This window comes from Schistocerca gregaria, chromosome X (genome assembly GCF_023897955.1).
Source record: "Schistocerca gregaria isolate iqSchGreg1 chromosome X, iqSchGreg1.2, whole genome shotgun sequence".
Lineage (NCBI taxonomy): Eukaryota > Metazoa > Arthropoda > Insecta > Orthoptera > Acrididae > Schistocerca > Schistocerca gregaria.
Genome location: NC_064931.1, coordinates 705,106,361 through 705,131,873, shown reverse-complemented (window position 1 = coordinate 705,131,873; position 25,513 = coordinate 705,106,361). Strand labels below are relative to the sequence as shown.

General features: G+C 41.6%; 1 protein-coding gene across 2 annotated transcripts in view; it reads right to left on the bottom strand.

The window, feature by feature from the left end:
• The window catches only part of LOC126299294 (uncharacterized), a 483,067-nt gene that overhangs the window by 305,823 nt on the left and 151,731 nt on the right, over positions 1-25,513 (bottom strand). For both annotated transcript variants that reach the window (XM_049991089.1, XM_049991090.1), the window contains exons 4-5: positions 16,656-16,766; positions 8,894-9,050 (exon numbers count right to left, since the gene is read on the bottom strand). In XM_049991089.1, the coding sequence (XP_049847046.1) occupies positions 8,894-9,050; positions 16,656-16,766 (268 nt within the window). The remainder of the gene's footprint in view (positions 1-8,893; positions 9,051-16,655; positions 16,767-25,513) is intronic.

The following is a 25,513-nucleotide window of genomic DNA, read 5'->3' as shown; positions in this document are numbered from 1 at the left end:
TTTCCCCCTGCGTCAATAATATGCTGTTAAAATTTGGCGCCATTCTCAGCAATGGTTCTCTTTCTACACCGTTTTGAAACTGGAACTCTACTTACGGACACCGTGAGTTAAAAATACTTTTGAAAAAAAAAAGAACGGTCAAACGTTTTGTGAAATGATTTGTCTAAAAGCAAGAAATAAAATAGGTTAGAGAAACATTTGATGTGCCTTTGAATGGTACTCGAAAATGCACCAGACAACTATCCTCTAGTACTCTTTAAAATTTTATGTTAAACACTGAACTTTAAATTCTCAGTCGGCACCTCTTTTGGCTGTACAAAATTTCGAGCACAATTAAAGGCACGCCGAATATTTCTCTAATCTTTTTTGCTTCTTACTTTAGACAAAACATTTCACAAAACACTTGACTTCTTTTCATTTTTTATTTTCGGGTTTTGTTCAGCAGCATGAAATACTACAAATTTAAATAGCGATCGATATTCAATTATTATTGTGAGTATGCAAGCAAATGAAACGTTTTCACGCAAAATAGCTAGGTATTGAAACGACACACTTTTTGACACCCAATTTGCGCTCCTAGCATTTTCCGTTCTCGAAGTGTTCCAAGTTTAGTTCTTGATTGGAAGAAAACAATTTAGACAGTTATATATTACGACACTGTAACTTATTATGCGCAAAACAGCTAGGCCTAAAAGAGATGAACTTTTTGAAACATCATTTACGTAGCTAGAAGCAGTTATTCGTGAAATATTTTAATTTTCCCTCAAATCGGTCTTAAAGCTTTTCTTAAATTCCCTAATTACTTTAAAGCAATTAAATCTTCCTTTGCAAAACTAGATCTCACGCTACTCAATTTGGTACCCCATTTGTCCATTACCCATTCTTCGCTTGGTTATGGAAATTCGGACAAAAATAGAGTGTGCAATTTTCCCTCGGATCACTAATTTAGTTTTTATTAACTACCATGAAAATTTTCAAGAAATTAGTTTTTTTTCCAAAACTAGACCTTACGCCGATCAATTTGATCCCGATTTGTCTATTTCTCATTCTTCGTTTGTGTATGAAAATTCGGACAGGCATAAAGTGTATAATTTTCCTTCAAATTACTGACTGAATTTTTCTTGATCACCCTGAAAACTTTCAAGAAATTCCATATTTTTTTGCAAAACTAGACATTACACCGGCCAATCTGATCCCCATTTGTCTACTTCCCATTCTGCGTTTGGCTATGAAAATTCGGCAAAAAAATTGTCCTCAAATCACTACTTAAGTTTTTCTTAATGGCCCTGTTTACTTTCAATCAATTAAAACCTTTTTTGAGAAACTAGACCTCACTCTGGTTAATTCGGCATCCCATTTGTCGATTTTCTACTCTTCGTTTGGTAATGACAATTCGAACAAAAATCCAATGTGCAATTTCCAGGGAGTCTTGCTTTCGATCCTCTCACATGCTTGACCAGTAAGTAACCTGTGTTACAAAACATTGGCCTCTCCCTTTATTTGATAAACTGTTTGAAGTATAGAAAAAAAGGTGTTAGGCGTGAGAGAGTATGCAATGATACAGTATTTTGCAGTTCGGCTTACATTCGTAATTTTATTGTCTAGCGAAATATTAAAGCAACATGTTTTTTCTTAATTGATCGAAGTTCTTTCTTTAAAATAGTTCTAGGACAACTGAAACGAAATGTATAGTTATGTCGCGGCTACCGCAATCCATTGTGAAAAGGCAAAAAAGGCGACGCCGTGCATTGTTCCGCTCCCTAATGAGATGTTTACGTGGCAACTGGGAACAACAAAGGGTACTCGACCGAAAGTTTTTGCCTGCAAATAAAGCACATTTCCCGCTTTCATTGGAAGCTATAACAATATTCATACCTGTACAGGGTGAAACCGAACTCCATCGACAACATTTCGGAAGTTGGTCATTGATACTTTTTGTGTGTTTTGGTACAGGGGACTCGTGTGGTCTCACACAGCTCGTTATAGAGTAAATATATTTTGTTTGATTTCTTAGCCCTATTTACCTTTGTTTCTGTATTTTACTGAAAGTATCTACAGATTAGTGCATAAGTCGACGGTATGCGCTGCGTGTCTTCGAAACGAATTTCTTCCATTCACTCACGGTACTTACTGTTGACACAGTAATGCCAACTTTGCTCTTCGCCTTCAGGCTTGCATTCAGTGGTGCTGGCTTGTATTGATAGGTTTACAGATTAAGAGCTGAAATTGTTGCAGATACACAATTACTGTGACGTGGCTGCCGTCGCTACGGGAACAGTTCAGTATAGCGTCGTTGTGCCACTCTGTCGTCACATGCAGTGAAACAATGCACGTGGCGCATATCGCTGAAATCTTCATCACTAAGCCTGCCCGTACTGCTGTATATAACTGTTAATGTACAGTATAGTTATAATTAAACTTTCGCTACTTGAGCCAGTGAAGACGGAAAGTTATTTACCGTACTGGTATCCAATTGTATAGGAATGATGTTAGACTGTGCGCTGCAGAATTGGCGTTGTTATAATCCGTTCATTATAAGAATAAACCTGATGTAAACATTGCACTATGCATTCTTCCGCGTTTGCTGAAACCTCATTGGATTTCCGTTTCACGTGGGACTGCAGCCAAGCTGTCTCGAGTACTGTCAAGTGCGATAATAAACGTACGTTTTGTGCTATACGTTACGCGCACACCGACTTAGCGATAATACGGCACAACAGCTTTACCGGCGCATTTATCTTTGGTAACACTGGCTGGTCAGCTGGCACAGCTAGCCTGCAATTACGTGACCAGCTGCAGGTCACACGTAAAAAGAGACGAGCAGAGGAGCAATAAATGGCTCTGAGCACTATGGGACTTAACTTCTGAGGTCATCAGTCCCCTAGAACTTAGAACTAATTAAACCTAACTAACCTAAGGACATCACACACATCCATGCCCGAGGCAGGATTCGAACCTGCGACCGTAGCAGCAGCGCGGTTCCGGACTGACGCGCCTAGAACCGCTCGGTCACAACGGCCGGCTTATTATTACGAGATGTAGGTATTTCAAATTGAACGAGAAAGAAAAATAGTTATGAGGAGATTTGAACCAACGCACGCATAGTCGGCCGCGGTGGCGGAGCGGTTCTAGGCGCTTCAGTCTGGAACCACGCGGCTGCTACGGTCGCAGGTTCGAATACTTCTTCGGGCATGGATGCGTGTGATGTCGTTAGGTTTAAGTAGTTCTAAGTCTAGGGCACTCAGATGTTAAGTCCCATAGTGCTTAGAGCCGTTTGAGCTAACGCACGCATAATCGCTTTCGGTTTTTCTTCCACTGCGCTACCAACTGCGATACACATTTAATGTGCATCTATTTACTGTATTGTATACAAGCGAGGGAAAGTTTCAACGCCGATTATCTCCGTAAATTTATGAAAGACATCAAGAACAGCCTATTTCTCGGCACTTTTTAACCATTTTCCACGCGCGTGCTTCACTACCGAACAGAAAGCAGCCGCAGCCATTTTCATATTGCACATTAACAACGCGACAATCAGAGCACAACGCTGCAGAGGCTGTGACTGTACACGATTTTTGAAATAAAAACTACGTAGCTAAAGCGTGATTAGGAAAAACTTTGATTTCTGTTAATACATTTGAATATCTTAAAGCTTCATTTAACGTGACTTAGAAATAAGATATCTAATACATAAGTAGGACCTACTTCCAAGAGCGTAACAACACCAGTGTACGTGTGGTACGGCTTGTGACCAATCTTCGCGTTTGTGTTTGTTTACATCAGGTTTATTCTTATGATGAACGGATTATAACAGTGTTTGTGTCATGACTTGCCTTCAGGAGCCGCTCCTGGTACGGCGACTTAAGTGTTGAAAAACAGGCATCAGTGTCGATTACTGCTGCAGACAGTCAACATGGGTATGGACAAGGTGAGCAGATCTTTATTTGTAAAGCTGTTTCATCGAAGCAACAGCAATAGTTCTGCTACACTTCATGAGTATGAAGCATTGATGGAGTGTGAAGACGTCCTCTTTCTACACGGGGGTTGAAGAATATGATCGGGAAGTTCGAATTAACTGACGATTTGGTAATTGCTCCTGGGAGAGGCCGACGGCCGATTGTGCCATAAATTGTTGAAGTTGCTGTTAACCATGGCTGAGAATGCAGGACACGATGTGCGACCTTTAAGCAGCGTTACGACAATTGAACATCCCATAGTCCACAGTTCGAAAAGCTATGCGAACAATTATGAAATGGTATCGAAGCTGTCGCGCATGCAGATGGTTGTCATATTGAACAACGTTTGTAACCTGGAACGTAAACGTGGTACCAAATTAAAAAAGTTATCCTCTCATGTGGAAATAAAATATGTTTCTGTCAATGGTTTATTTGTTATTTCTCTTCCGCATGTCCTTACAAAAATTTCCACAAAGTTTTATTGCTCTACGATCTCTCGTTTTACATGGGGCCCCTCTCAAGTGAGAAAGTTTAATTGTAACCACCCTGCACAAGTAACACTGTCGGAAAAGCACACACGAGACATCCGACCAGTACGGAATGCAAACTGGAGAGGTAAGAGGGAAGTGAGCATTACTGCAGCGTGAGTGAGTGGAACAAGTTTTTTTCCAGTCAAGACACACATCGACATTTGCAGTGATGTGTGAATATTTTCAATGCAATACAGGTGCAAATACAAACGGGAGTAAGAAATCATCGAAATGCATTTACTCCGTAACGAGCCACCGCAATATTCAAAAAATATCCCTAAACAACCTTCGAAATTTTGTAGCAGGAGACAGGTTTCACCTGTATACTCCAGTTTTCAAGAGCGCTGACCATAGTTAAGTTACTAGTCCCCTATTTAGTTGAATCCCAATCTGGCCCTCCTGATTTAGGTCTTCCTTTGCAAAGCACACGGCCGATTTTCACCCTCATCGTAATGAACTATTCGTCGACGTTAAACAATAACTCATTTCCTTCATTCCTTCAAGGGCCTTGGTATCTAATTAAGAAAATACATCTTCGATTAAAGTTAAAGTTTCATTACATATATCAGCACATAGAAAACCTACAACTAAAATACTCACTGCTTTGCGCGCTATCACGTACTAAAAAATTGTTTCAGTATCTTACAATGAGCGTGCGAAATGTTCGTTGAATGGTCTCAGAAAATAAAAGAAACAATAGCTACAAACGAAATATCTTTCGCGGCCCTTAAATTAATCGCTATTAGCTACAACACACTACTGACGTTGGCCCTGGCTCTGAGCACTATGGGACTTAACATCTGAGGTCATCAGTCCCCTAGAACTTAGAACTACTTAAACCTAACCAACCTAAGGACATCACACACAACCATGCCCGAGGCAGAATTCGAACCTGCGACAGTAGAGGTCTCGCGGTTCCAGACTGTAGCGCCTAGAACCTCTCGGCCACTACGGCCGGCCTTCTGACGTTGTTTGTAAAGCCGTTGGAAACTGTCAGGAAAAGCTTCTTGGGGAATCGCTGGAAGCGTTGTGGTCACGCGTTGTTGGATATTCGCATCTTTACAGGAGATGAAACCCAGTGTTACCAATACAATCTGGAGAACAAGTGACAGTCAGTGGCGTGGTGGTCATAGTTTTCACTGCCTCCTTCGGTTAAAAATTCATGATCGATCAAGCCTTTGCTGTCGAAAAAGGCGATGAGCTTAACCTTAAACATTGATTTGTCAGCTGACTTTTTTGGGAGACGTGGAAGACGATTAACACCATGCCATTGGCAGTCGTTTGGTCTCTGGATCTTATTGATAGCATCAGATCGCGTCTCCTGTGATGATGCGGATATCCAACACGGTGCTCTTAGCGATTCCGCAGAAATAAGGTGACCATCCGTCCCTTTTTTTTCGGGACAGTCCCGATTTTTGTGTGTCTGTCCCGAATTTTTTCAAAGGTAGTTCGGGACACCTGTTTGTCCAGAAATTAACAATCATGACCCAATTTGTCCCTAATTAGACAATCATATCAGCTGTATCGGTATATTTTATTATTAGTTTTAGTTATAGTGGGAAATTGTTTGACAAGAGCGTACGACAAATTGTCGAAACCGTTATCAAACTGTTTCTACTGTGCAAACACGTGTTTGCCGCAGCTCGAACAGCCAATGGGCAGTCAGAGACCACAGCAACTGGGAAAAAGTCGCACTCGAACGATTTCGCGCTGTCGAAACGGTTCTAACCGTAACTCGAACAGAAGAAGGAAGAAATCTGCATATTTTCTGATAGCCATGGAAGATGCAGACGAAATACAAAGTAACTCGAACAGACGAACAGTAATATAGGCTCTCGTTGACTTTGGCGTCGCCATCCAGTGTATGCTGGTCTCTAGAATACTACCATTTGTCATCTGTGTGCGCCATATTATATCAGATTGAATTTTGCGTTACGTCGTGTTATGGTATATTACGATTGACAAGTTTAGTTGTGTTTCCTCGTCAATAACAATAACAACACTTCTTCGCAGGAATGAGTTCAAAGAAACGCAAGTGCTCCTTCAATGAACAATTGCTGAAATAATTTCCATTCATCAATGACATTAGTTCTTCGGACTCAAAAGGAAAAGTGAGGTGCAACAAATGTGCTTCTAGTTTCTCACTAAGTCACAGTGGACGTGGTGATGTACAACTACATTTAAAAATTAACAAACATAAAAGAGCAGTCTCTGCAGCACCGTCTAGTGCAATATTAAAGTCATTTTTTACATCAGAGAAACTTTGTGGTCAGGAGGAGAGGTTAGTTGCAACTGAGGGCGTTTTTGCGTGTCATACAATCAGCACAATCATAGTTTCACATCTATGGACTGTACATAGAAGCTTCTTCAAGCGACATTAGAGCCTAAATTTGCTTGTACACGTACAAAAACAGAGGCAATAATTGTGAATGGGTTAGCTCCTCATGCATTAGATATGTTGCGACGTGATTTACAAAAAGTGACATTTATTTCACTTCTGACTGATGCATCTAACCACAAAGAGATTAAGGTCTTTCCTATCCTCGTCAGATATTTTGATTACAAAACTGGTGTAAAAGTAAGATTATTACAATTAAAATCGTTGCCTGGGGAAACATCTACTATTGTGAGTGGCTATTTAACAGACTGCCTTAGAAAAAACAGCCTAGAAGAAAAAGTTGTTGGACTGTGTGCTGATAACACTAATTGCAATCCTGAAGGTGTTGAAAGAAAAGTCAGAATAATGTTTTTACTAAACTACAAGTGGAACTCGGTCATAGACTGATAGGGGTTGGTTGTGCTGCTCATATACTGCATAATACTGTTCGAGCAGCTACTGATATTTTGCCTGTAGATATAGAAATGGTAGTTTCCAAAATATTTCTGTATTTCAAATCATACACTGTAAGAGTTGAAACTCTGAAGGACTTTTGCAGCTTTGTTGAAACATATTTTGCAATGATTTTGGGTTATGCTCAAATAAGATGGTTAGCACTGTTGCGTGCTGTTGAGCGAGTCATCAAAATGTTGAAACTACTAAAATCATACTTCCAATCCGAAAAAAGTGTCCATTGTTACTTCAAAACTTCTTTCAAATCCCTTTGTCTGAAGTATGGCTACACTTTGTTCACAGTCAGGCTTCATCATTTCATGAAGCAGTTAAAAAGTTGAAGGACAGACAGTCACTATATTTGAAGTTGCTGATTGTATTAGTAAGTTGAAAACTACATTGCAGTCCAAAATTGAATACCAGTTCCTTCCCTCAAGAGTTAAAGCAATTCTTGAAACCTTTGAAACAGTGGTAGGTCTGCTTCCAACAGAGATAAAGAGTTTTCATGGTGCTGTATTATTGTTCTATGAAACTGCTCTATCCTACTTAAAAAAGTGGACTGAAAAAAGTTTCCAGAGCTTGGACTGGTACAATTGGGTTACCTTGAATCAAATACATGTATGGGATGACATTGAAAGAACGTCTTCTCTAGTTAGCGAAACTGTGCCATATGTTCAGTTTGCAGAAAATGTAATGTATTATGAGTATGTCAATGCCAAACAGTTTGTAACCACTGAGAAAATTATTAAATGGGTTGCTAACAACACTGCTCCAGGTCAAAGATGGGTTGAGATGATTTCTCATTTCAGCCAGAATCATGTGCCATTCTCAAATGTACTCGAGCTAGTGGAGTTTCTTTTCTGCCTTCCTGGCACTAATGCTGCTACTGAAAGGGTATTTTCCCACATGAACAGTATATGGACAAGTTGGCTGTCCACGAAAGAAATGTTAGTAAGTAGAATAAATTATGATGAAACTTGTGTCGAGTTTTTTCATATGTTGTTGAAAAATACAGACTTGATAAAGAAAAATCGCAGCACTGATAAATACAGTTGCCCTGATCACACTCATTCATCTTAGAAGGTATTAATAAAATGTAAATGTGCTTTTCTTTGTAACAAATTTAATTGATATTTTGTATTTATTAAATTTAATTGAAACCTTCTTCTCATATAATAAATAAATAAATAAATATAGCCTATTTTGCAACATTTTTTATGTGTCCCAGATTTGGGCCTAGGAATATGTTTATGTCCCGAATCTGAGTCTAGAAAATATGGTCACCTTACACAGGAAGCATTTGTTGACTGTTTCCAACAGCTTCACTACCGATGTCAGAAGTGTGTTACAACTAATGGTGGTTGAGCTGAAGGCCAGGAAAAGGAAAGGTGTTTAGTTTGTAACTTTTGTTTCGTTTATTTTCTGAAACCATTCACAGAACTCTCCAGAAGCACCATGTACAATTTTATGATGTATAAAGATTTTCAAATTACACATGACAACTGGGTTCCGAAATTCGGTATAACTTAGACTGTTTTACTGAGAGTAGAAATAGACAAGCTGAAATACACCCTTACCTGCAAATGAAAGTCGTCTCAAACAAGCACAATTTTTCACATTCTGTCTTCGTTTGCGTATTTCGTTCTTCCTTGTTATCGAATCCCTCAAGATAAGCACCAACAACTCTCTCGAAGGCCCATAATCGATCGCCACACATCGAGCTCAGATTTGAAACTGCAAAAGAAAATATTCGATTTAATTATTCAAAGCCCTATTAACACATATGATTGAATATAATGGATCTTAAACATTACGCTACACATTAATTTCTTACAGTACATCATCTAGTCGATTATGGTGTATCTCCTATTCATAACTCCACTCTTGATTGGAAAATTCTGAACTTAAAGCCCCGTAAATCTAAGGGAGTACAGAGTACTGATAACATATCATTTTAATTCCTTTTGAATAACTTCAGACTATTCAGTCCTTTCACTGTTATCTGTCTTGTGCAGATATGAATTCTGACGTGTAATATAAGCAACCGGTAATTATTTACATTCATCTTGTCTAGGTATACGTCATTCTTATACAATATTCTATAATGATTATTATTTTTAAGGGTCACTGGTTTGGCCATTTCTTTCAGACTCACCCGCCTCCAGCTGACGATAAATCTAATGTCCAATGGAAACACTGCACTACTTGTTGTATTCAGATTTGCCTTGCTGTGCATCCTTTTTCACACAAGGCATTGTATGTCGTAAATACATGGTACATGTCTGAGGTATTGTTGCATAAAGTTTCCACTCGAAATAAACACTATCTTAGGTCGCTAACCGTGATTCAAGTGTTATTGTAAATCTAAAATTTGATGCGGTTGAATCACTAAAACAGTAAGTAGCAGCGAAAGAAAATTCAAGTGCACGCTATAGAAAGAGTTTACTAGTGCAGTCTGGAGTTGGACTTTTACACTCACGTAAAAAAAAAAAAAAAAAAAAAAAAAAAAAAAAAAAAAAAAAACCACCTTGAACGACTAGAAATAGGATGGTCACATTCACAGGACATGTACATTAGTAAGTTCTGCAGACATGATTAGTATTTGAACAATCGACCCGAGACTTGAAAGTCAACATCGGCATCGCGCTCCAACACCATCTACCTCTAAAATGTTCCTGTGGCTCTCGTTGTCGCTATAAACCGAAGGTAATGAATCAGTGTGACTTGAGCAGACTTGCAGGATGCCTCGCAGGCGTATGCGTGAACCTTACTGTCAAGTCGTCAAGTCAGTGAGTCTGAAAGAGGGTGCATTATTGGAGTCAGAGATCCATCCGGGAAATTGCTGCTCGTGTGGGACGAAGTGTTATGGCAACGCAGAGGGTGTGTGTCGAATGGTTCACGGAAGGCCGTAGAACACGACGAGATGGGTCAGATCACACCACTCAGGCCACCCCCGAAAAGATCGACACCTCATCCAAACCAAACGAGGTGGTGCAGCGGTTAGCACACTGGACTCGCATTCGGGAGGACGACGGTTCAAACCCGCTTCAGGCCATCCTAATTTAGGTTTTCCGTGATTTCCCTAAATCGCTTCACGCAAGTGCCAGGATGGTTCTTTTGAAAGGGCAGAGCTTGCCTAATACGATGGGACCGATGACCTCGCCGTTTGGAACCCTCCCCCTAACCAACCAACAAACCAACAAACGTTACGGAATTGCAGGACAGATCTGCGTCCTCCTCGGCTTTGGCACAACAATGGAACGCGTCGTACACTATCTGTGATGACAGTCAGTCGTCGTTTTTTACCATATGGGTTACGTGCGCGTCGTCCCCTTCTGCGCCTATCTTTGACGAATGTGCAGAAACATGCAAGACGGCAATGGTGTGTGGAACAACGTCACTGGGGACAGGAATGGCGTCAGATAGTGTTTTCTGACGAATCAAGTTCTATTTTCTTGAAAATGATGGCCGCATTTTGGATCGCCGCAGACAGGGGGAGCGGCATCACAGTAACTGCATTTGCACGACATCCAGCGTCAGCTCAAGGCCTTACGGTGTGGGGTGCTATTTGGTACAATCACAAATCACAGCTGATGCATTTCCAGGGCACTGTGACCAGTGTGATCTACGTGAATGACATCATGCGACCCGTAGCCATACTCTTTCTGCACAACACACCAGACGGTCAGTTAGGCACCAGCAGCGGTCCGAGATAGACGCAGCAACAGGGAAGTAACCGATTTTATGACTTTTACGAGTTCCTAACCAGGAGCGAGTTTTATAATATGATCTGTGTGCTTTAATGGTTTAGTTTCTTGAGTTTCTGGGTGTTAATTTAATATCTAACAGCCACAGTTCTCGCGTTTTCGTTTGCGTCGGAAAGTAAACCGATTTTGTGACATATTACAAGTTTCTAATCAGGGGCGATTTATTTAGTTTTACCTGAGTGCTGAGGTGGTTGGATTTTTGAATCTCTGCGTATTAATCTAATTCATTAGATACAATTCCTGCGTTTTCATCAGCTTCTACAGCAGAGTTCCACAGCACGTGCCGATAGTCTGTTAATCTGGGTAGTTTAGTTTTCCATGGTCTTTAGTATGGATAGGGACTGTGATTGTAGTGTGTGGATACGAGCTGAGTTGGTGACACTTCGTTGTCAGCTCCAGGCTGTGATGGCTTCAGTTACACTGGTTGAAGCTGCAATGGATGGGCACCACTATTTTGGGCTCGCCGTGGGAACCAACGGACGCCCAGCACGTCCATTCCTCCAATCGGTCCTCGCCGGTGGCTAGCCCACTTAGTACCTGCACTGAGGTTGGCCCCTCATCTGTTATCGAGTGGGAAGTCGCGCCTTGGCGTAGCAGGCGGCGAAAGACTTCCCAGGGGGCCGCACGTAAAGCTTCCCTGGTTAGTCTGACAAACAGGTTCCAGGTGCTGTCTGTGGCTGACACTGTCGCTGAGCTAGATGCCTGTCCTGTTTCAGAGGAAACCTCTCAGCCCGCAAGATCCGCGCAATTACAGACGGTGGGATTATTGATAGTTGGTAGCTCCAACGTTAGGCGCGTTATGGGGCCCTTAGCGACATGGCTGCCAAGAAGGGGAAGAAAGCCAATGTGCTCTCCGTGTGCATACCCGATGGAGTCATTCCAGATGTGGAAAGGGTCCTTCTGGATGCCATGAAGAGCACAGGGTGCAGCCAACTGAAGGCAGTGGCTCACGTCGGTAGCAATGATGTGTGTCATTTTGGATCAGAAGAGATTCTCTATGGTAGTGATAAAGGCTGCCAGTCTTGTTTGTGAGATGAAAGCAGAGCTCACCATTTGCAGCATAGTCGACAGGACCGATTGTGGATCTCTGGTACAGAGCCGAGTGGATGGTCTGAATCAGAGGCTCATACGGTTCTGCGACCGTGTAGGCTGCAGATTCCTCGACTTGCGCCGTAGGGTGGTTGGGTTTCGGATTCCGCTGAGTAGGTCAGGAGTCCGCTACACGCAGGAGGCGGCTACACGGGTAGCAGCGGCTGTGTGGTTTTTCTAGGTTAGAGGGTCTCGGGGAAACACAAAAAGGGGTTCAGTCACAAAGGGTGCAGGGAAAACACAGTTGTAAATTGTCAAAGCTGTGTTGGGAAAGTACCAGAGCTCCAAGCGCTAATAGAAAGCACCGATGCTCACTTAAATCGTCGTAGGCACTGAAAGCTAGCTAAAGTACGATATAAGTTCAACCGAAAGGATGGTCTAAACACGGTTGGCGGTGGCGTGTTTGTTGCTATTTGACGTAGTTTATCTTGTCGTGAAATTGAAGTAGATAGTTCATGTGATTTAGTATGGGCAGACGCCATTGTTGGCCACCGGAATAAAATAATAATTGGATCCTTTTACCGACCTCCCAATTCAGATGATACAATTTCTGAAAGGTTTACAGGAAACTTGAGTTTGATTTCAAACACGTACCCGACTCATACGATTCTAGTTGGTGGTGACTTTAATTTACCCTCGGTATGTTGGCGGAAATACATGCTTAATTCCGGACATACGCATAAAACATCATCCGAAATTGTGCTAAACGCATTGTCTGAAAATTATTTCGAGCAGTTAATTCATGAGCCCACGCGAATAGTAAACGGTTGTGAAAACACACTTGACCTCTCAGCAACAAATAATCCTGAGTTAATAACGATAATCAAAACGGATACAGGGATTATTGAACACGTAGCGAGAATGAATATTGTAACCCCCAAATACTCCAAAAATAAACGAAAAATATACCTGTTCAAGAAGGCAGATAAAAATTCAGTTGACGCCTTCCTGAGATAAAATCTCCACTCCTTCCAAATTAATAATATAAGTGTAGATCAGATGTGGCTTGAATTCAAAGAAATAGTGTCAGCAGCAGTTGATAGATTTATACCAAATAAATTAACAAACGATGGAGCTGATCCTCCTTGGCACACTAAACGGGTCACATCACTGTTGCAGAAACAACAACAACAACAAAATGCCAAATTTAAACAGACGCAAAATTTCTAAGTTTTGAGATCTTTTACAGAAGCTCGAAATATAGCGCGGACTTCAATGCAAGATGCTTATAATAGTTTCCACAACGAATCTTTGTCTCGAAACCTGGCAAAAAGTCCAAAGAAAGTCTGGTCGTATGTGAAGTATGCTAGCGGCAAGACACAATCAATGCCTTCTCTGTGCGATAGCAATGGAGATACTATCGAAGACAGTGCTGTAAAAGCAGAGTTACTAAACACAGCCTTCCGAAATGCCTTCACAAAAGAAGACGAAGTAAATATTCCAGAATTCAAATCAAGAGCAGCTGTCAACATGAGTAACTTAGAAGTAGATATCTTCGGAGTAGTGAAGCAACTTAAATCACTTAATAAAAGCAAGTCCTCTGGTCCAGATTGTATACCAATTAGGTTCCTTTCAGAGTATGCTCATGCAATAGCTCTATACTTAACAATCATATACAACCGTTCGCTCTGCGAGAGATCCGTACCCAAAGACTGGAAAGTTTCACACACCACACCAATATTCAAGAAAGGTAGTAGGAATAATCCACTAAATTACAAGCCCATATCATTAACGTCGAGATGCAGCAGCATTGTCGAACATATATTGTGTTCGAACATTATGAATTACCTCGAAGAAAACGGACTATTGACACGCAATCAACACGGATTTAGAAAACATCGTTCTTGTGAAACACAACTAGCTCTTCACTCGCATGAAGTGTTGAGTCTATTGACAAGGGATTTCAAAGTGAGTCCGTATTTCTGAATTTCCGGAAGGCTTTTGACACTGTATCACACAGGCGACTTGTAGTGAAATTGCGTGCTTACGGAACATCGTCTCAGTTATTTGACTGGATTCGTTATTTCCTGTCAAAGAGATCACAGTTCGTAGTAATTGACGTAAAATCATTGAATAAAACAGAAGCGAATTCTGGCGTTCCCAAAGGTAGTGTTATAGGCCCTTGGCAGTTCCTTACCTATGTAAACGATTTGATAGACAATCTGAGCAGCTGTCCTAAGTTGTTTGCAGATGACGCTGTCGTTTATCGACTAGTAAAGTCATCAGACGATCAAAACAAATTGCAAAATGATTTAGAAAAGATTTCTGTATGGTGTGAAAATTGGCAATTGACCCTAAATAACGGGAAGTATGAGGTCATCCACATGAGTGCTAAAAGGAATTTGTTAAACTTCGGTTCACAATAAATCAATCTAGTCTAAAAGCCGTAAATTCAACTAAATACCTAGGTATTACAATTACGAACAACTTAAAATTGGAAGGAACACATAGAAAATGTGGTGGGGAAGGCTAACCAAAAACTGCGTTTTATTTCCAGGACACTTAGAAAATGTAACAGATCTACTAAGGAGACTGCCTACACTACCCTTGTCCGTCCTCCTTTAGAATACTGCTGCGCGGTGTGGGGTCTTTACCAGACAGGATTAACGGAGTACATGGAAAAAGTTCAAAGAAGGGCAGCACGTTCTGTATTATCGCATAATGGGGGAGAGAGTATCACTGAAATGATACAGAATTTGGGATGAACGTCATTGAAACAAAGGCGTTTTTCATTACGGAGCAATCTTCTCACGATATTCCATTCACCAACTTTCTCCTCCGAATGCGAAAATATTTCGTTGACACCGACCTTCATAGGGGGAAACGATCACCATAATAAATGGAAATCAGAGCCCGCACGGAAAAATATAGGTGTTCGTTTTTCCTGCATGCTATACGAGATTGGAATAATAGAGAATTGTGAAGGAGGTTCAATGAACCCTCTCCAGACACTTAAATGTGATTTGCAGAGTATCCATGTAGATGCAGATGTAGATTAGACGCCATCTTTCAGCAAGACAATGCCCGATTACATTTTGCTGCACGAACATGTGCCTTCTTGGTGTCACAGGATGCCACCCTTTTGCCCTGGCCCGCCAGAGCATCAGACTTGTCGGCAATCGAAAATGTGTGGAATATGGTGAAACGACGGGTGCACCGCTGTGACCCAGTGCCAAACGCCACAGATGAACTTTGGAACCAGTTGAGTGCAGCATGGATGGCTATACCACAGGATGCCATTCGCGTCTTTTACGCGTCGCGCCATCACGCATGGAACAAGTTATCAGGGTGCATGGCGGACCCTATGCCTACTAGGCAACAGGATTCATGCTGAACCGAAAATGGTTCAAATGGCTCTGAGCACAACGAGACTTAACATCGGAGGTCATCAGTCCCCTAGAACTTAAAACTACTTAAACCTAACGAATCTAGGAACATATCCATGCCCGAGGCAGGATTCGAACATGCGACCGTAGCTGTCGCGCGGTTTCAGACTGATGCGCCTAGAACCGCTCGGCCACTACTGCCGGCTGCTGAACCGAGTTGACTGAAATATTTATCATTTCTGAAGAACATAGTTACGTAAATATCCTGTGAATATGTACGTCCTATCTCTCGTTCAAGGTTTTGTTTTTTTCTGAATATGGATGTACTTATCCGTATGGAACAAGCTAGTCTTTTGCTTGAGAAGCATCACCAACAACCGGAGACTGTGCGGATGGCACGAAATGCTTAAAACATAGTTAACATTTCCTAAAGCTTTTCGTTCATTTCGCTCTTAGTCGATTTTGAAGACATTAGACTCGAACATTTCGCTGTTGGCAGCTTGGGACACATTAGACACAATTATTTGCCTATTGGCGACTCATCAAAACAAACACGCGGTTAGCTACTACTCCGAGAGTACAAAGGCTGAAAGGGATTGTTAATGTTGGCGTCACTCTGTGTATTCGGTAATACGCAGTAGTCTTCTCCGAGACTCTACTGCTACGATGAGCGTAGTACCATTTATCAATCTTCATGTTCATTGTAGTAAGTGTGCGTTAAGATTGATAAATGGTTTGAAATATATAGAACAAAAAATTAAAGTGAAATATGTTTATATGTTTTAACAGGACTACATGTGTCAGGCACACACGAAGTTAAATCTTGTAACACGACGCAGGAGTAGTGTCGCTAAGCTTTCAAAATTCATCCAGAGAGGGCAAAAGTTCTAGACCTAACAGCTGTGAATGCACATTCGTTTGGCAGAACACTAAAAATACCAGGCGAGGAGGAACGGTAGAACAAGAACAGACAGGAAATCACTAGAAACATATAATGTCTTTCACAGCGTTCTGGTACCTGGCTTTTGTACCTTCACTTCTGAATAAATATTCTAATTTTAGCTGACAGATTGTAACAAACTTCATGAAACAAAAAGTTAGCTTCCTATGCGCTATACGCTAAGAGAATATCTTTGAGTGTTGAGTACGTGTCTTACCTCCACGCAGACATATTTTCTCGAAGAAATTGCTCCCTATTTTGTCGTGAAGACTATTTCGATGTCCAGCGGAGTCAGTGTTGTAGGACAGACACCGAGAAGTTTCGTAATCTGTGAATACCAAATAATTAATGATCAATTATTCGAAATAGAGAACATACTTTGTGGATTATATGAATTTTATACATATAATTATATTTCGTAGGATTTGATAGTAAATTGAGCAACAAGGAAATGCATACTAAGAATTTGTGTGATGAAACTTTTTACATCATTCGCCGAGCGTATAAACATTCTTAGACGTGTGTTTCTATTGATGAGAGATGATTCAGTGCTAGGAGATTTCACTTTAATTTTAAAGTATGAATGAGGCTATGAGAAATTCCTTAAATATCTGTATTGCATTGTGTAGTAGTTCAACATAGCTACAAAACATTTTTCATTCACTGATTTTCAGAAATTAGGGAGATATTTGAAAAACAGCAATTTCACGAGAAAATATAGCTTATATAAATCTAAGTGGCCAAAACTTCTGATCATTCTGAAATTTAACATTTTTAACATTAATGTACTGAAGCACACAATGCCAAAAGTTTGAAAAAGTTATTTCAATTTTTAATTTCGCTCTTAGATTATGGCGCAATACTTTGTATGCTACGCAGAGGAGAGTGAACAGGGTTAAGTCTCAACACTCGCTCGCCCCTGTATCTCTCACAATAGTACAGCGCTTGTTTCGCCACATCATCATCGGGTTTCGTCACCTCTCCCACTCCAACCCTGTGACTTCCCTATGCATAAAGTGGTAGTAAATTCAAAAATTGGCGGGAAATTAAAAAAATAGCGAGTGGTTTTTCCAAGTCCTATTAAGCCACTGTGCAAGTAGGGTTGTTGCCCCGAGTATAAATTAGAAAGAAATTAAAAAATTCAAGGTAGTGCATTGTCATGGTGGTGGAAGTAGATCACTTGTGCTAAGTATAGAAGTCCCTGGTATAGTGACACAGTCTCTATGATGTCAGAAACCAAGACGCTAGGACGAAGGGAAGTTATCAGTCTGTTGACCTACTTAATATGTTTCCCCAAGCTGTTATTTATTTTTTTTCCTCGCTTTTCATTCCCTCCTCTGTTGGAGAAGGGTGGGTTGTTCGAGGGCCTGCTGTATACCCTTTCAGCTGTTGGGTTTTACATTTTATTTTTAATTTAAATTTATTTATTTAATGCAACTCTGTGCACATTTAATTTTGACAATACAACTGAGTCTTTCCTTTTAATATTACAATTTGTGTTATTCATCCATCTATTATTACATTCATATTGTTCTTTCTTAACAAACTATGCATTTTCTGTAATATTAGTAGAATAATATTATTTGAAGATTGTGTTGCTTCTAATGTAATATACATTTTCTTTTATTCAAATATAAAGATGTTGCAAATACATAAAATGGTAGTGTGGAAAGGAGGGAGAGCGATAGGAATGGGGTAGGTTAAGGTAACCTTATGCCTAGTGGAGGGTAAATGGTACAGATTGAAGTGTAGAGTCTTAATTACTATTTGCAATTTCTGTTTATAATGTTCAGTTTCTTAGAGCTGGCTGTAGCTCCTTGAATGGTCCACAATCGTGCGTTTGCTGTGGTGGTGGTGGTAGTAGTGGTGTGTGCATGTGTGTGTGTGTGTGTGTGTGTGTGTGTGTGTGTGTGTGTGTGTGTGTGTGTGTGTGTACTCGTATATGCGTGTGTGTGTGTGTGTGTGTGTGTGTGTATGAGTTCTCTTGTCACGTTGAGATGGGATTGTGGAGTTGGGTGAGAGTGCTTGCAGGATGGGGCGAGTTCTCGGTAAGTTTTGGCGGTATTGAGGGCTATTGTACTGGAAAGGGTGATGTATTTGAATTCTGGTTTTCATCGCGTTCTGTTGTTGGTGGAGATCAGGTATTCCATGTCGGTCCTTTTGTTCAATATGCATCTGCCTTATCGTGCTCGAAGCTTGACCAGCCTGGTTTAGAGGGGTTCCACCTTGGTTGTTAGGTAGACCTCATTGCTTGGCGTGCTGTAGGGGAGTTTAGCTATACTGTGCAGGAGTCTCCTCGCTGTGCTGTATATTCCATTTTCAATTTGGGAGTGTATTCCTCCCAAGGGGACTGGCGGATATTCCAGGACAGGTCATATAAAAGTTTTATAGCAGTAGGCTGTAGTTTGTGTGCTGCAGCCATGGATGCGACCTTATACCTGGCGGATTAAGTTCTGTCTTAGTCGGGTTTTGTTCAGGAGGTGTGTCAAGTGGGTTTTCGAGCTCAGGTGTTTGTCCAGATAGACCCCAAGGTACCTGGCTGTATAACTGAGCCTTAAGGGTGTGTCCCATAGTGGGAGTCTGATGTCTTCGTTTTGCCTTGAGGGTGTGTCCCATAGTGGGAGTCTGATGTCTTCTTCTTTTTTTTTTAAGATGTCTGTGTCTGAAAAGGACTGTCTGTGTCTTCATCGGATTTGGTCATATCCTACATTTCACCATCCACATTTCTAGTCGTTGGAGGTACGATTGCTTCTTGCATTGTACGGTTGTTGTTCGTAGCTCAGTTATGGTAGGTACGTCTACTGTATATACGGTGTACAGAAGGGGGGGGGGGGACCAGATGCCACCATGAGGGACGCCAGTATGTGGGGTGAAGGCTTCAGAAGATGGGTTTGTTACATGCACTCTGCAGGTCCGCTCAGTGATGTATGCCTTTATCAGTCTAACCATTTTAGCTGGGATACCCCTGTAAACCAGTGTGAACAGCAAGCCCTCGAGTCAAAGTTTGCGGAATGCTCGTTAGATATCTAGGAACACTACAAGGGTGCAGTATCCCTGGTCACTCTGACACATATGGCCATTTATAGCAATCAGCGGTCTGCAAGACCAGGCCGGCCGTTGTGGCCGAACGGTTCTAGGCGCTTCAGTCTGGAACCGCGAGACCGCTACGGTTCTAGGGGACTGATGACCTCAGATGTTAAGTCCCACAGTGCTAAGAGCCATTTCAACCATTTGAACCTGCAAGATCCTCCGCCCCGCTTCTGCTGTTGATACTGCCTCACAGTAAACATACGAGTTCCACAAAACACCATCCACGTAACAGTGACAGATAAGGGCAGAGGGACGCTGAGCTCATACAACCGATACGATAGCCTAATGCAAAGTGCAGAATAACAGTTCTGACTACCGCTACTTGTGCAATGAAAGTCTAGGTACTATGCTTGCAAAATGCTTCACAGAAAATAATTGTGTGAGATAGGTACCAAATAATACAACGAGTAGTAACATGCATTGTTCATGGCAAAGCTCCAATCCTGCCCTGGACTCATAGTTCTTATATGCAGCCATGTATCAAATACACATTGGAGAATGAATTAGGTTACCAACAAACCCATGTTTACTGGGAAATACCGTGTTTTGGCTATTTTGTGCCAGTAGTATTTTCGATTTATCCAGTATTTCTATAACTTATGCATGTTCTGGTTAAATCAATTTATTTCACTTGATACGCCACAGCTTTGTCTACAATCTCTATGTTAGTATAATCGAAGCTTTTGAGGTAGCCAAGACTCTGATTAGTGTAATTGAGCGAAGAATGAGTGATAAGTATTTTTGTATTGCCATAAATAAAGTTTTTAATAAATGAGCTTGTTTCAGAACCTGAAAACGCATTAAAACACTCCTGTGGAATTTTATATGTCATTGGAAACATATTTAGTCAAGAATTTCAAATCTGAAGATCAACTGCAAATGCCAATAGAGTTTTGGACGACTCTTTGAATTCAGAGATAAAATTTAAGCAACTTCAAGAAATGATTGACTCAGTTCAGTTAGATCATATGAATGAACATCGCTTGTCTGATGAATTTTGTAATGCAAAGGATATTTTGAAGCAAGCCATATCCTTGGAAGCCAATGCAAACAGAAGGTTGGTTATTGTTTTCTGTACCTTGAGAGCCAAAAATGTTCAGGTTCCCAATTTGCTGAAGGTATTGGGGTATGCTTTAAGCATTCTTGGTTCAAATGCTGAGGAAGAAAGAATTGTTTCCCTAATGAATCATAAATGGGCGGAGGTGTGCAACAAATGTACCACCGAGCTTATACAAATAGAACTGCAAAGAGCAGTGATTTTTTAATTTTAAGTGCAGAGAACTCTTAACGTATGTAAAATCGAATGGATCTTTGCAAGACAAAACAAACTGTATTTATAAATACAAACAATAATGTAAACTAAAACATGGACTCATATAGATGATTTAAATGAAGATCGTTTGTGTGATGAATTTGGTAATTCAAAGGATATTTTAAAGCACTGCTCTTCGTAGAAAACACTATTTGAACTATTTATTTTGTAGGCTTCCCCCTTGATCCCTTATTTACTTTGTAAAATATTAGCAACCCTAAGAATGAAACACACTTATACTTGATGATTAAAATTCTTCTCGGTGTTGTACTGCGTCATTGTATAAAATATTTTTATTATAAATTTAAAACCAACGTTTCGGCCGTATTGCAACAGGCTTCCTCAGGGGGGTCTTTCCTTGTGGAAGGCCGTTGCAGTGCGATCAAAACGTTCGTTGTAAGTTTATAATTAAAGTGTTTTATAGAATGACGAGTTACAACATTCAGAAGAATTTTAATCGTTATGACACAGGCGCGGGAAGCCTACGTAGTTATGACACTTACACTTATTTACAAGTCAAATCGTAACCATCGACAATGCGGCAAATACATGTAACGAACAAGGAAGTTACTTTTTACGAGAGTAATGGTCAATACTCTACTTGTCCACCAAATTTCAAGAAGAACAAAGTTAACTGCCATTAGCAACAAAGCCCACTGCCATCTACTGTACGTAATAAGCAGTCGGCAATGATGTGGTACCAGCATGGGTCGACGCCCAGGAGCAAGACAGTCCGTACTGCGTAGGTCACAGCACGGAACACTGCAGGTCTTACGAGTGCCAGCAACATTCCCCAGCGGGGAGCGAGTAAATATTTCAGACGAGTTTAATGACTCGTTACTGCATTAAAAAAAAGAAGTGGTTCAAATGGCTCTGAGCACTATGGGACTTAACATCTGAGGTGATCAGTCCCCTAGAACTAAGAACTACTTAAACCTAACTAACCTAAGGACATCGCACACATCCACGCCCTAGGCAGGATTCGAACCTGCGACCGCAGCAGTCGCGCGGTTCCGGATTGAAGCTCCTAGAACCGCGGCCGTCCTGCATTTTTAAATGCATACAAGTTCTCGATAGCACACGACAAAATTAAAACGTTTGGTGAGTACTGTTTCAATGAAATATTAATTTCCCGTGGATCCTGCATGGAGCCGAGCGTTCACGAAGTGTGACGATTAAGCTGTCTAGTGTGACGTCACAAGTTCGTTGCAGGGCCCGTATATCTCGCTGGCTCCAAGCATGGGTGGAAGTTGCGCTCACCTATAAATACACTGCACTCGTGGGACTGACGATCTTGTGCGTCGAGAGGTGTGATTTTAATTGTGTGCTGGACTTGTACTTAGTGTTACTGTCAGTGATTGTTATGTGCTACGCCATCCGTCGATACTTTTACGCTCCGGTCATACTTCGCCTTGTGTTCTTTTAATTGTCCCAGTGTGTGGTTTTTAGTATGCACTACTTTTTTATGGCTTTTATCTTCATTTTACAGTCGCCCCTATTTGTCTGTTGTCATCCATAATGTTACCCCCATTTTTATAGCTATGTACACCATGTTTTCTTCTTTATGTTCCCGGCCGTGGTGGCCAAGCGGTTCTCGGCGCTTCAGTCCGGAGCACGGAGGTATGGGGAGCATTGTAGCCACTGCTACGGTCGCAGGTTCGAATCCTGCCTCGGGCATGGATGTGTGTGATGTCCTTAGGTTAGTTAGGTTTAAGTAGTTCTAAGTTCTAGGGAACTGATGACCTCAAATGTTAAGTCCCATAGTGCTCAGAGCCATCTGAACCATCTTCTTTATGTTATTTTTAAATGTCCTCTATTGTATGTTCTATGTCTTTCGGCTGAAGAGCAGCGCATATGCTGCTGCCAGCCCGCCCCGATGGGGAATTGAAATACAATAAAGAAAAAAAAGTGACTGACGCCGCCCGCTGGGACTTGCAGTGTTGACAGCTCACATCCCGCCGGCCACAACCGATCGCTGTTACGAATTGTGCTCAGAAGTAGTTGCTGTGGAATGATACTTCCTTTCGCAATGTGGAACAGACAAGAGCGTGCTGAAAGGTAACGCCTCCGAATTTTTATGTGAAAACTCTTAAGGCTTTTTAAATTTAAAAAATGGTTCAAATGGCTCTGATCACTATGGGACTTAACTTCTGCATCTCTGTTTCTCATGTCTATATATTTATTTCTCAGCATAGTCATTTTGGCGACGAACACATTTCTCCCAACGAGAGAGCAATTTATTGATACCATCTCCGGTGAATGGCTGATTTCGTTGACACCGAACGATGTGGTGCAGCGGTCAGCACACTGGACTCGCATTCGGGAGGACGACGGTTCAAACCCGCGTCCGGCCATCCTGATCTAGGTTTTCCGTGATTTCCCTAAATTGCTGCAGGCAAATGCCATCCCTCCCTAATTCGATGGGACTGATGACCTCACTGTTTCGTTCCCCCTCCCCTCCCAAATTAACAACAACAACTTAGTTGACGGAGCCACAACATCGGCTCTGCTTGAACCACTTCATCACTACCAAAGTGAAGTCCTCAAACGTGTTCTTTAAGGTCTGCAAACAAATGGAAACTGGTTGGGACCACGTCGGGGCGCTTTTAAGGATGACCGTTGACAGTGAACCCAAGGTGTCAGATTGTTGCTAATGTAGCAGCGCTCATGTGTGGTCTGACATTCTCACGCTCATGGAGAGGGTGTTCCATGTGTAAACGAACTCTTCGAATTCGAAAGTCGGTTATAGTACGCTGTTTCTCATGCAACGACATAGTTACACTTCCCTCCCCTTGTTACATGCTACAATTCGGAGCCCTCCTTCAACATGGGATGCAAATACGTAGACATGAATAATAAAGATTTAGAATGTTAATAATTTTTTATTTAAAGAGGCTTAAGAGTTTTCACGTAAAACCTTCGGAGCCTTTGCATTTCAGCATGATGTCGTACACAACCTGCCTGATCATTTGAACCACAGGTTCACGTGGCAGCTGCTAGGAATAAGTTCTTTTGGCTAAATCAGCAGCCAGGCCAGTCGTATAAACAATGGGTCACGGAACTGCGTGGGTTGACAAGACAGTGTCAGCTCAAATACTGATCTCGTTGAAGCTACTGTGATATATTGCCTAGCGACGTTATCACTCACAATATTTAAGATGCACGCATTCGGGTCTCTATTCTGAAACTTTCGAACCTGAACTTGAATACTGAGTCGTCAATAATTAAATCTCAGGACGTAATAGACAATACTGAACTTGACATGCAAGCTCCGGTCATTTCTGTAGTAAAGGGTGAACGATTTTAGGGGTCCGCCGCCACTCAAGCCAGACGTACCCCAAGGTCTCAGTTTCGTGCTAACAAGTCCCACCAATGGCACACGGCATAGCCATATGCAAACAGTGTATCTCCAGCAATCAGGTGGCGGGCAGTTTCCAAAGTCTCAGTCGAACTCTGGCCTGATAGCAGTGAATGTTGTTTCTGGTGTGCCTGTGCGTACAGACGTGTTCCTAACTCACTCTGATTGCAGGACAAACATTCTTTGGTAATCAACAGATCCTCCAATAAATTGTTTGTACGCCTGCATGTGACGAATAAAAATTTGAAATTTCAGTTGGAAACGTGAGCGACTGTTAAGCTGCTTAATCGTACCACATACGAACAGTTAGGTAGATCTCAGCTTCAGCAGCCAACTGTCACGCTTTTACCTTTCAATGGACAGAACAATCTTGTTTTATGTGTGTGTAGCTTCTTTATTGTAAAAAGACAGTTTTTTCATGTTGTGTGTACACTTAACTGTACAAACAATTTTGGTATGGACACACTATGTGATAAAAAGTATCCGGACACCCCCAAAAACATACGTTTTTCATATTAGGTGCATTGTGCTGCCACCTACTGCCACGTACTCCATATCAGCTACCTCAGTAGTCATTAGACATCGTGAGAGATCAGAATGGGTCGCTTCGCGGAACTCACGGACTTCGAACGTGGTCAGGTGATTAGGTGTCACTTGTGTCACACGTCTGTATGCGAGATTTACCCATTCCTGAACATCCCCAGGTCCACTGTTTCCGATGTGATAGTGAAGTGGAAATGTGAAGGGACACGTACTGCACAAAAGAGTACAGGCCGACATCATCTGTTAACTGACAGAGACCGCCGACAGTTGAAGAGGGTCGTAACCTGTAATAGACAGACATCTATCCAGACCATCACACAGGAATTCCAAACTGCACCACTGCCAGTACTATGACAGTTAGGCGGGAGGTGAGAAAAATTGGATTTCATGGTAGAGCGGCGGCTCACAAGCCACACATCAAAGTGGTAAATGCCAAACGACGACTCGCTTGGTGTAAGGATCGTAAACATTGGACGATTGAACAGTGGAAAAACGTTGTGTGGAGTGACGAACCACGGTACACAATGTGGTGATCCTATGGCAAGGGTGTCGGTATGGCGAATGCCTGGTAAACGTCACCTGCCAGCGTGTGTAGTGCCAATAGTAAAATTACGAGGCTGTGGTGTTACGGTGTGGTCGTGTTTTTCATGGAGGGAGCTTGCATCCCTTGTTGTTTTGCGTGGCACTACCACAGTACAAGCCTACACTGATGTTCTAAGCACCTTCTTGCTTCTCACTGTTGAAGATCAATTCAGGGATGGCTATTATTTAC